Source organism: Myzus persicae, unplaced genomic scaffold (assembly GCF_001856785.1).
Source record: "Myzus persicae strain clone G006 unplaced genomic scaffold, MPER_G0061.0, whole genome shotgun sequence".
Classification (NCBI taxonomy): domain Eukaryota; kingdom Metazoa; phylum Arthropoda; class Insecta; order Hemiptera; family Aphididae; genus Myzus; species Myzus persicae.
This window is the reverse complement of record NW_019104079.1, coordinates 31972-43335: the sequence shown is the minus strand read 5'-3', so window position 1 is coordinate 43335 and position 11364 is coordinate 31972. Positions and strand designations below refer to the sequence as shown.

General features: G+C 27.1%; 3 protein-coding genes across 4 annotated transcripts; 2 read left to right on the top strand and 1 right to left on the bottom strand.

Annotated features, from left to right (window-relative positions):
* The first annotated feature begins 2521 nt into the window (after positions 1-2521).
* LOC111038434 (gamma-tubulin complex component 4) lies at positions 2522-6383 on the top strand. Its single transcript, XM_022321534.1, has 2 exons — positions 2522-3320; positions 4976-6383. Exons 1-2 carry the CDS (start codon positions 2775-2777, stop codon positions 6242-6244), a joined length of 1815 nt encoding a protein of 604 aa, XP_022177226.1. The 5' UTR covers positions 2522-2774; the 3' UTR covers positions 6245-6383.
* Positions 6384-6460: 77 nt separating this feature from the next.
* Positions 6461-9358, bottom strand: LOC111038435 (craniofacial development protein 1). 2 transcript variants are annotated; one of them, XM_022321535.1, is made up of 7 exons: positions 9236-9358; positions 9044-9131; positions 8559-8712; positions 8395-8495; positions 8113-8269; positions 6908-7135; positions 6461-6835 (listed from the first exon to the last, which is right to left on the bottom strand). In XM_022321535.1, the coding sequence occupies exons 2-7, from the start codon at positions 9102-9104 to the stop codon at positions 6739-6741; spliced, it is 798 nt and encodes a 265-aa protein (XP_022177227.1). In that variant the 5' UTR covers positions 9105-9131; positions 9236-9358; the 3' UTR covers positions 6461-6738. The 2 variants fall into 2 exon arrangements, with proteins under 2 accessions (XP_022177227.1, XP_022177228.1); XM_022321536.1 differs by lacking the exon at positions 9236-9358 and having other exon boundaries at positions 9044-9229.
* Positions 9359-9446: 88 nt separating this feature from the next.
* Positions 9447-10985, top strand: LOC111038436 (transmembrane protein 170A). The gene is made up of 3 exons (XM_022321537.1): positions 9447-9789; positions 9860-9965; positions 10698-10985. Exons 1-3 carry the CDS (start codon positions 9696-9698, stop codon positions 10891-10893), a joined length of 396 nt encoding a protein of 131 aa, XP_022177229.1. The 5' UTR covers positions 9447-9695; the 3' UTR covers positions 10894-10985.
* Positions 10986-11364: the final 379 nt, after the last annotated feature.

The window sequence follows — 11364 nt, the reverse complement described above, 5'->3', positions numbered from 1 at the left end:
ATATACACTATTGTACCATTATAATTTACTAAAATTAAAAGACAATACTAAAGCTGTTTTTATTTTTAACACAAATAAGACCACGCGGATCGAATATTACAAAAATATGTGTCGACTATTATAATAATCATACGAGAAATAAAGAAGTCTTTTTAAAAGGAATAGCCCATCATTTTCAACTTTAACCTTAATAATATAAAAATTATATTTTTTTTAAATCTAATTATTTTAACATATTATAACTCAATTACATCATCTACATAAAATCTAACCAACAGTTATAATATTAATATCATCTCATATTGTAAATAACTACATAATTAACCGTATTACAATAAAATTTGTGTAGAGAGTGGTTTGTACCCACAATTTTATGAACTAGGTAATAACAATTGATTGTATAATATTTATTTGTATTTGACAATCAATTATCCTGGCGAGTAGCCACCAATTTACCTGATAACTTACAGAAACTTAAAAATAAAAATGTGCTGCACCCAGTTAAGGCAGGTATGCATCAAATTGTATACAATCCAAAAATAAGGCTCTTTAATATTTATTTTTTATACATAAAAGCATAAGGTAAGCACCCTCTTTATTTGATCTCGGCTGCGTCAATGGTACTAGGTTGTACTAGATACTATACTATATAGTATAAAACCGTTTAGTCGTTTCCAAGGGTTACGCACAAATAATCACATAAAAAATATATTTATTTATACTAATAATGTGCTATGTATGATGTATCTGACAGAAGTATAGGTACAATATAATATTAATCCACTAAGCAACGGAATTTAAATAAAGCTCAATGCTCATTATTGAGCGTTGACACGATTTTCAAAAGGACTTAGGTATTATTGTTTTGAGGCTTCGATTATACATATTCTAGTAACGGCGTAATGCCATAAGCGGAGTGTTACAGTAGGTTTTTACAGCCATGTAGCCACATATATAGGTAATAATATTATGTAGTCGTGTGCAAATCGTTATGATTATTATTATTATTTTTTTTTTATCACAAACGTTTTGAATAATTTATTTATCGCAAGCAATAGGCTAATCGCAATATTACACGAGTATAATACTATAATACATAGATATTAATATATTATTATAGATGGATGGACATGCGAATATACCTACATATACTAAGTTAATAAGACTATTTTTTATTTTATTTTATTTTCTCGAGAGCTTTGATGGTCTTTGAATTATATATAAGTACCTATCTGGAATTAAGAATTAAGATTAAATTTAAGTTAAAACTATTCTTATAGTTCATAGTACCTATATATAGATACCACGATTTAAGATGTAGGTAGGTATAATATATCTTAAATCGTCCTAGATACTAATAAGATTTCAATCGGATTTTCTCTTAGGCCGCAATCCGCAAACATTTGTCATTAAAATGTTTGGAACATACCAACTTAAATTGCTATTATTTAAATTAAATTGGTTACAGATATTAGGTAATTAATAGTTGTATTATTTGTTCTAGGTTATTAAATATATCGAATATTATATAATATTATATACTTTATACACATAAGTACATAACTAACATAATATTAAAAAACGAAATCTTACCTTTAACTAGCCTGGAATGTATTATTGGTTGTCGTGCCTCCAGGGTATTATGTTGACAGTTTTCTGTTTTCAAAAAAAATTACAATTTTTAGCAATATATTATAGTGAGGAAAATTTCTCTTAACATGAACATGATTTTAAAATAATTTAAGACACAGATATACGATGTAGTGATGTACCGTTAAGTACTAAAAGATATACTTATCCATACTCAATATTGTCTACTATACTGCATTACTGCCATAGCAAAAATATAATTAAATAAATATAACTGGTTATTCCGTGGTAATATTTTACTTTTTAGATTGGCACGAATAGCAAGATTAATCATGGATATAGGGGTTCCTCGTACCATTACAATGGGGTTATATACTTGTCATTATGAGTAGATTATTGAAACTCAATAAATACTTTTTAGCAGACATAATAATTTATATTGGCTAAGTACCATATTTTTGACGATAATGTTTTATCTGAGGGCAAGAAAAAAATGTTTGTACAAAAAAGTGCACATTTTTGGTGTACTTCCAGACTCCAGTTCCAGTGGTGCTAGAGTCAATATATGGTATCTTGCAACGTATGAGTTTATGGGTAGAAATTCATCCCTTTTGTCCTTTTTGAACATATTTTTCAAACACAACATTTTGTGAATGCAAATATGCGATAATAATATGTATATTACATTGTATAACTACCATAAAGACTAGTCTATATTAGTCTATACTAATTTATATTAAATATTCTTACGAATACTCTACATTATACACGGCATATTATTTGATTCTAGTCTTCATTATTACTATAGCACAACTATAGGTAGGTACTAAGTAGTAGGTACCTTGTAAATAACCAAGTGAGCAAGTGACTAATTTTTGTAAATATTGTTATCATTTGAAATCTGTTTCTTGATAACCTTTTATCATTTATCACTTGTGAGCTCTTATAGTCTTATTCATGAAAGTTTTTTTTAAATGTATAACTGTATTTAAAATTTAAAAATGTTGCTTTAATTATGATTTATAAATATTATAAACAACGAACTTCCACCTTTTTATTAATAACTGAATAATATTGAGCAATTCTCATTGTACAATATTCAATCATACATTTGTACCTATGCTGACAAATTAATATAGCCCAAATTGTACAATATTGTAGCTGTCCAAGGTATAACAACTACAATGGAATGTTTAATTCCTGATATATTGTTTACTCTACTTGGCCACAAATCAGAAATATTACAGTGTATTGTTGACAATGACAGCAATTTCACCGATGATGAGTATATAATTTTGAACACTGAAGACAAGCAGCTGTTGAAGTGTTTCTTACAATTGGCCGAAGAATATCAGAAACTTAATACTGTTATTATATCCTGTAACCGATTGCAGAATGTTTATACAGAATCAGAATCAAACAGACGAGGGTTGTACTTCGAAGCTTTTGTCAACGGTATGTTAATCGCCTTGAGACCATATCGCAACTGTATAAATGACATTGAAAAAGATTTATCAAATAACAAAGAAAACAAATGTTTATTGGCCGAAACATTGAGGAAAGTCGAACAACACAAACCATTGATTGTGGCAGTTAATAATATTTTAGATCAAATTGAACTTTCTCAGTTACATGGTGGACAAATATTGAATCTCATACATGAAGTAGTCTGTATGGAATTTTTGGATAAAAAAGTTCAATTATCACTCATATTCAATCAATGTTTACAGGTAATATTATACCTATATGATAAATTTATAATCGTATGTAAACATTTTTCCACATACCTAATTTATCTTATACTTATCCATCATTTTTTTCCAATTATAATGAAAATATTTACAATCTATGTAATTTACACTAAGTACAACAATTATTTTCAATTAACGATACGTGTACGAAACTTGATTTGAAGACGGTGTCCATTCATACTACAAATGTTATTATTTTTTCTTCAGTATAGATATTTATGTATTATGTCATTGTTTTGGAAAGATGGGTTTAGTCATTGAGGTCTCTAAGCCATTTGTGCTTAAGATGACGCTACACCTGTATGCATTGTGTCTGTCTTACCAACTCAATACCTATACCAAAGTGAATGTTCTAAATTATCCATTTAAGATTTTAACTCTGCTAAGTTTATTTAAAAAGAAACAATATTATCTAGTGAATCTTGATTTTTTTTTTTAATGAATTATGATCATTTTAAAATTGTTATTTGTTTGTATATTTTAAAATACTTCTAATTCGCCTTAATTCACTGTAATATTAAACATATTACATGATTGAATTAGGTACAGAGATTATGCAGAACGTACAATTTGCTAGTTATGCGGTTGTAAGGTGGAAACAACACATGCCCGTATAGTATCCTTTTAAGCCAATGAGTTTGATTGTTAGAAAGAGCAGGTTGTATGTAAATAGGTTCTGATGATTTTAAGTATTGTATGAAATATTAGATAATAGTATGCTTTAAGTGCAGATATTTTTTAAATTTTAAGGTTGGTATGTGAAAATAAGTTGCAACAGGAGGTAAAGGAGCATTGATGATAAAACATAGGTATTTTATTAAGGAGGACTAAAAGATATTGATGTTTGATATTTTGGCTTCAGACCATAGTTGGATACTGCAGATCATCACTCTTCCCCGGGGAGGTTGTTCGTTAGGTATTGAATTTAAGGTGTTGGAGTTTGTGATATCTTATGCTGACTGCTTAGAGATTTTGTTTTTATGTGGTTGAAGTATATGAATCTTTTGTTTAGGTGGATCTATGTATCTGGTAACTATTTGTTGAGAAATTATGTCATTGTTGTCTAAAATTTGATGGTTGGTAATGAAAGACGTAGAGAAAAAATTATGTGGGCTGATTTGCTTGCATTTATTGTATTTCTCTAAAAACTGAGCAAGTTTTGTATTTCCTTTAGGTGAGTTGAAGTAAGTAATTTATGATGGCAGTAAATGAAATAAACCCAGAATGAATGGCGAATAACATAGGTGAATAGGCTGTACAAAGTTGGAGCTAAAGTGCTATCCTGTGGGACACTTGCTTTTAATTAATGGAGATGGAACAGTTAAACTTTGCGGTATGATGAAAAAGATTGGATAAATAAATTTGATTATAAGAAATAATGGGGCATTAAACTAAACAAACACATTTTATGATGAAAGCATTGAAAGCCCTTATGTCAAACAAGGTTGAACGCTTGAGTGAAGTCAAAGAACTAAGAACATATCTGTACAGTAAAAAGTAGGGTTTATATTAGTTTACAATCAACATTTTTAAATATGGTAAAATTTAAAACTACAATTTAATTAAGATGTAAATTATTTATTATCTTCATTTATCATTGATTTTTTTTTTATATGATATTTAATTTATTTTAGGTATTAATATCACAGTTGAACACATTTTTCGCACACGGAATAATTTTTGATCCTCACAATGAGTTCTTCATTGAAACCAAATATTCTAAAAGCAAAAAAGAATTTAAACAGTTTTCCTTATTACCCAGTTTAATGCCATCTTTTATTCCTCTTTCAACTGCAAGCAAAATAACAAGAATTGGTGATGTTATTAAGAGTTTACAACATTCAAATGACCAATCGTCATTGATAAATTACAAGGATATTTCTATACAGTTGTATGGACACAAAAAAGATGAACTGTTTTCTGATCTACTAAATTTAGTAAACGTGCCTTTGTTTACTAAAAATGAATTTGTTCAAGTAATTGATAAGTTTTATAATGTTGTGGATGAATATATGTTAAAAGCATCGTTTAATAATGATAGTTTTGCCTATCATATGAAATTGGTAAGAGATTTTTATTTGCTGGGTAATGGGGAGTTTTATAAGCATTTTTTAAATAAAATGAGCAGTTTATCTCAGAAATCTGAGCATAGCTTACGTGCTGTTAAAGTGGCATTTATTAATACAGCTCAAGACATTAAAATGCACAAATCTATGAATCAAGTGTTTGGTTTCAGTTCATTAGAAGATGAAGAAGCTAATGAAACAACATGGACAAAAATTAAAGTCACTTTTGAAACCAAATGGCCATTACAATTTATATTTACCAGTTCTGTTCAAGAAAATTATTCAAAATTGTTTGCATTTTTATCACGGATCAAAAGAGTGCAAACAAATTTGCACAAAATTTGGATTGAAAAAAAATCAAAGTCTTATGAAATAAATGCTCATAACGTCCAGCTGAAAACTAACTTATCATTCTTAATAGATACCCTCTATAGTTATCTTCAGTTGGATGTCATTGAAGATGAATATTTTCTTCTCTTGGAGAAATTAACCAATGCCAATGATTTTCAAACAATCAAACATATACACGATATATTCCAGACAAATATCATGAGAGATTCATTTTTGTTCATGGAAGAAGTTTACTTGGGCTTTAATAGAATTTTAGATATGTGCGAAAACTATTATAGGTATATAACTGATATTACTGCTGCTCTAAATCCACAATATAAACAATGTTTTGATGAGTTACACTTATTTTTTACCAAAAAACCGAATAAATTAGTTTCATTAATAAATATAATTCGAGAAATTCATGTGACTCCAAAACCAAATCAATTTATTGTAAGGTTAAATTATAATAACTGGTTTCTTCAAGCAATATCTAGTGATAGCTAGAATGAAGTGTCTACATTTTTATTTTACAAGCTCAAAGTTATCTATTTTTTGAAATGAGGAAGTTATAAATAATTGTAAATACTAAATTGTAATGTCATTAATGTGGAATTTCAATTAAAAACCTTATATATATTTTAAAAGTAGACTCCTTAGTATGTAATATTTATTAAAAATAATTGTTATGAATACTAAATTACATAAAAAAAATTATAAACATATTAAGTTTGGAGGTTTATTATGTATCAATTGTCTTCAAATATTCTACAATGTATTTTTTTTTCAATTCAGTTGTTTGTATATAATAAACTAATTTATAAATACAGACAATACATTTTTAACTACCTAGTGTCATATAAAATTAACTAATAATAATTTACTTAGAAGAATTTAAAAAAAAAGTATATTAATTTAAATTTAATACAATTTAAAAGTTTACAACCAATTATTTAAATAGTAGGGATTATTGACATAATATAAAATGAATGATACCATGTTTAACTTCTGTGTGATCTATTGGCAGCTCTCATTGCTTTTTCCAATTCAAATTGTCGTAAATCTGTCCGTTCTAAAAAGTCTTGCTTTTCTAAGTACCTAGAACAACAATATAACCCATTAAATAATATTTTAAAAGTTTTACAATTAACAAAATATTTAAACACCAACCCATCTTTTCCTTTATTGTGTGTGACTAATTCTTCAACAATTCCTTCTTTTTTTTTGTAACCATCCCAATCTTGTTTGGATTTTTCTAAAACCGTCAGTTTACTTTTTTTTCCTATTTGACTCAAAATATTTGCTAAACCACCTGATGATTTTGTAGCAATAGGGGCTGCCGCACTTTTAGTTTCTGGAGACTTAGGTGTATTTGAATTGTCGTCATTATTATCCACCCTGAAAAACAAAAACGTTTAAACAAAATAATCATAATAAAAATTGAGTTTATTTATAGTAACTAATGAATGCTTTTACATTTTTCATAAATGTATTGCAATTTAATGTTACTATTCACAATTAAATAATACAATTTTATATTATATTCTTTGTTAATTTAAATGCAATATAAACTTTGAAATAAACTAAGTAAATCAACTATAAAAAAACTATAAGTATTAAAAAATGTACCTAGAGATCAATATTTTCTATATAAACCAAGAAGTACAAAAATAAAAACTTGTGAATATAAGTAAATGTATGTGATTAGATGAAGCTTCAATAATTATTAATTATTTTTTACAAACTTTTAACAACATTTGCACAAATTAATAATTATTAAGAACAGGAAAAAAATGTTTTAATGTTAAATTATGCATAAATAATTTAAATTAAATGTTTTACTTTTAGAAATAATATAATAATCGTTATTTTTTTCATCTGCAGTCCTATGGCTCCCTTACAAAATACTCGTGACACCATTTGGAGCCGCGATGGACAGTTTGAATACCTCTTCAGAATATTGTTACAGTATTTGACAAACAAAGATTTTTTGTACATCATATAATATATGATTGTCGGATGTTATTTTTTATGTACTATCAAAAATGAGAGTTGCCAGTCATCCACCAAGCGGCATTTTTCGATGATGTTAACCAAATCATAAACTAATAAATATTTTTAATTATTAAATTATTTATAGATAATATGGGTGTTATTATATTTAATTTTTTTTATAGAAAGGCTACCTTACATTTTATAAATTAATGTAGCGGAGCACAAACTACAAGCCATGAGGCTCAGCTTTCATTTTTCGCGCCTTCAACTAAATGCACTTTAGTTTTACAATAGTACTGATAAATTTTTCAGGGTTATTAAGGTAAAGCAATTAAATTTAATTAAAAAGTTGAATAATAAAAAAATATAAATGTATTTACTTTTTAGATGAGTCAGAGCTGTCAAATAATGATTCAAAGTTTCTTTTTTTAGTTGTTTCTGGTTTATCAGATACTTTTATAGATTCTTTTGATTTGGCTTTATTTTCACTGGTGATAGGTGTATTGGAAGATTTTTTTGGAATAGGTCGTTGAAATTCTAAAAATAAAATAGAAATTTGTTAAAATATTTTAGTTCTTATACCTTATATTTTATAAATTATAATTTTTAAAATATTTTGTTTTGTTTTAAATACTAATTATTGATATGAGATTAATTATTACCTTCCCACAAAGCATCCAAACGCTTTTTATCATCTTCAGAGGAGTTAAGAAGAGTATTTACTTCTTCTTTTGTTTTTTCAATAGTTTCATCATCAATTACTCTGTAAAAGTAAACAAAATAAACATGATTCAATATTTAAAACTTAAAAACAATTAAGTATTACACTTTTTTTGATTTTTTTAGTGAGCCTCTTTTTCCCATCTTAGTCATTGGTTTCTTTTTAGTTCTCTTTGATTTTTTAGCAGATGTACTGACGCTATCCTCGTCATCTTCAATTGGATCATCTGAATCAACTTCTGATAATTTTTCATCTTCGCCTAGAGATAAATATGAAACAAATATTTAAAATAAATTGATAAACATAATAACAATAAACAGTTTAAACCAAAGTATATAATTTTTAAAACTAAATCATGTATTTTGATAATAAAATATTGTACCTATTATGTTGTTTAGTCCTTAGAAATTCATCATTATTAATACATTTGAGGACTTATTTAATATTTTCTTCATAATAGACCAAGCATTAGGTACTGTGATTGTACTAATTGTGTATATATTATAATGATAATAAATGAATTTTAAACTATCTAGTTGGCTAGTTATAATAATAAAATATTATTTCATTAGGATGCTAATAATTAATACCTGGTGGTTTGTAGTCTGAATCATTTTCATCACTGCTGTCGGAATAGTCCTGAGAATCCATGATGTAATTCCAAAGTAGTTGTCTACCCTGTTAAGCAGTTCAATTAAATTGTATTAAATAACAAAATAGTACACAATATTAAAATAAAATATACTGAGTATGAAATAGGTATTGAGTACTTATTGCAGTACCTAGGTATAGTTATTAGCACGTTAGCACAGAACGAATAACGATGGTGATTTAACTATTTAAGTTGTGTCGATACTCGATAACGGATAAGCATAAGGTTATTCGCTTATCCCGATTAGGATTTTGATACAATTTTTATCATTCAAAAACAAAAACAATGATAAGCACGGTTTGCTGATATAGTATCTTTAACCGTGATGATAAGTAAAAAATGAATCGATGGAGTTTTAACTTTAAAGTTAATTTTAAGTTAAATTATCAAAATTTAAACAAATAACTGTAGTTTTAACAACTGATACACGCACCAGTGTTAAAATTTAATGTTTAATTCTTAGTCCTTTGACTGTTAGTAAAATAATATTACAAAACATTCAGTAAAAACTTTATATTGTATAATCTACCAACACTATTAAATGGCTTAAAAGGGTTTTCTTTCTTCACATGAACGATTGTATTTGAAAAATGATGCCACTCAACGATTTCAAGAATCCTGAACTAGTTCCGATATCCAACGTTATTGGTTTGGCATCTCAACGCCCTCTTAGTACATTTCCTGGTAATCCATAAAAATATTAATTGATATCACAATATAAAAATATATTGATTTTTTTGCTAACAATTTTCAGAAATGTGGTATCAAACTTTTTTATGGGCCTTATTCTCATCTGCTATTGTCCATACTGTAGCTGCGATAATTGCTTTTGCTACACTCCATAAACATAATTTTGGAAAGTAAGATAATATTTTGTTTTCATTTTTATTATTTTTTTTTTTTGTTCTAAATTGAGTCTTAAATATTATTATATATACAATGACTGTGCCTCCAAACCTACTTCCTAGCAATGACATACATATAACATTTGATTAGTGACTTGAGAGTTTCATAGCTGAATTCATACTTTGATGAGTGGTGGAAATTCAATTTGACCTCCAGGGCCATGCCGAAGGAGAGGGGGCAAATGATGAAAGTGTATTAGGGTGCCATCAACTTTAGGGGTACCAAAGCACATTGAGCAATTTTTGTGGTTTGAGTATGTATGTTGAATAGGATCATCCAATATTATTGCCCTGGGCCGTCAATCTTACTTAGCACGACACTGCTTACTACATTCTCTACTCAACTCCCTTGAAACAATTAATATTTGAATATAGATGTAATAAAAACTATAAAATATACAAATGTGTTATTTTTCCTGTACTATTCTAGATGCATTTTAAGAAATAAGTAACCTACAAAAGAAATGCACTAATAAGTTTGGTATAGCCTTAAAAGATGTTTATTTAAAGAGCCACATATTACCAACACCAAACTTGATTTATCATCTATTTTTTCTTTTTTATCATTTTTCACAGTTTTTTTAAATTTTAAATTTGTTTCATAATATTTACTCGTAAATGTTTTAAGGTTACATATTACTATTTTGTTATTATGTTATTTGTATTACTCATTTGTTTATGTTCTAGGTTTTTTCCATTGTTCATTCTATTGGTTGGAATATTTGCTCCACTTAGTTCAGGCATAGTCAGCAGTGCTACCATAGCGTTTGTCTATCGAGCATCTAGTATTCAAATGCAACCGTTGTATGCAATGTTTTGGGGAGTAGGACAGACATTACTCTCAGCAGCTGTAGGTTTTACAAGAATTTTAGCTACATTATAGAACAATTGAAATATAATATGTAAATACCTTGTATATAATATGATATAAAAGATTGTATATATTTTGTGTACCTATCTATTAATAAATAAGAATTGTGATACAACAAAATTGTACATATTTATTTTGTAATAAATAAAATAGAATGTTGAAAGTAATGTACATTTTTGCTTTAATGCTTTAGTAATTGTACATGTATATTATTATCTCAATCAGTTTAAGTTGTTGAATTAAAAAAATCACATGCTTATCTTGTAAATAGATGATTCGGATCACTGTAGACATTGTGTTCAAATTAAATGAATTGAACAGAAAATGATTTTAAACTGATCTGGTAATTCATAGAAAAATAACAAATATATTATTAACATCTTGCAGTTATCTAAATTATTTTTGCCAAACTTTATTTATACGAGATTTAAGACTGTATTGATTGATTATGAAATTTTGTTTCATAATCATAATATTATCAGT

What these genes read in the sequence shown, in the direction of transcription:
- LOC111038434 (XM_022321534.1), top strand. Translation starts at nt 2,775, where the DNA reads ATGGAATGTTTAATTCCTGATATATTGTTTACTCTACTTGGCCACAAA. An exon ending in TATTCAATCAATGTTTACAG is followed by an intron (nt 3,321 to 4,975) that starts GTAATATTATAC and finishes AATTTATTTTAG; the next exon opens with GTATTAATATCACAGTTGAA.
- LOC111038435 (XM_022321535.1), bottom strand. Translation starts at nt 9,104, where the DNA reads ATGGATTCTCAGGACTATTCCGACAGCAGTGATGAAAATGATTCAGAC. An exon ending in TTCAGACTACAAACCACCAG is followed by an intron (nt 8,713 to 9,043) that starts GTATTAATTATT and finishes ATTTATCTCTAG; the next exon opens with GCGAAGATGAAAAATTATCA. An exon ending in CACAATAAAGGAAAAGATGG is followed by an intron (nt 6,836 to 6,907) that starts GTTGGTGTTTAA and finishes TTGTTGTTCTAG; the next exon opens with GTACTTAGAAAAGCAAGACT.
- LOC111038436 (XM_022321537.1), top strand. Translation starts at nt 9,696, where the DNA reads ATGATGCCACTCAACGATTTCAAGAATCCTGAACTAGTTCCGATATCC. An exon ending in CCCTCTTAGTACATTTCCTG is followed by an intron (nt 9,790 to 9,859) that starts GTAATCCATAAA and finishes AACAATTTTCAG; the next exon opens with AAATGTGGTATCAAACTTTT. An exon ending in CATAAACATAATTTTGGAAA is followed by an intron (nt 9,966 to 10,697) that starts GTAAGATAATAT and finishes TTTATGTTCTAG; the next exon opens with GTTTTTTCCATTGTTCATTC.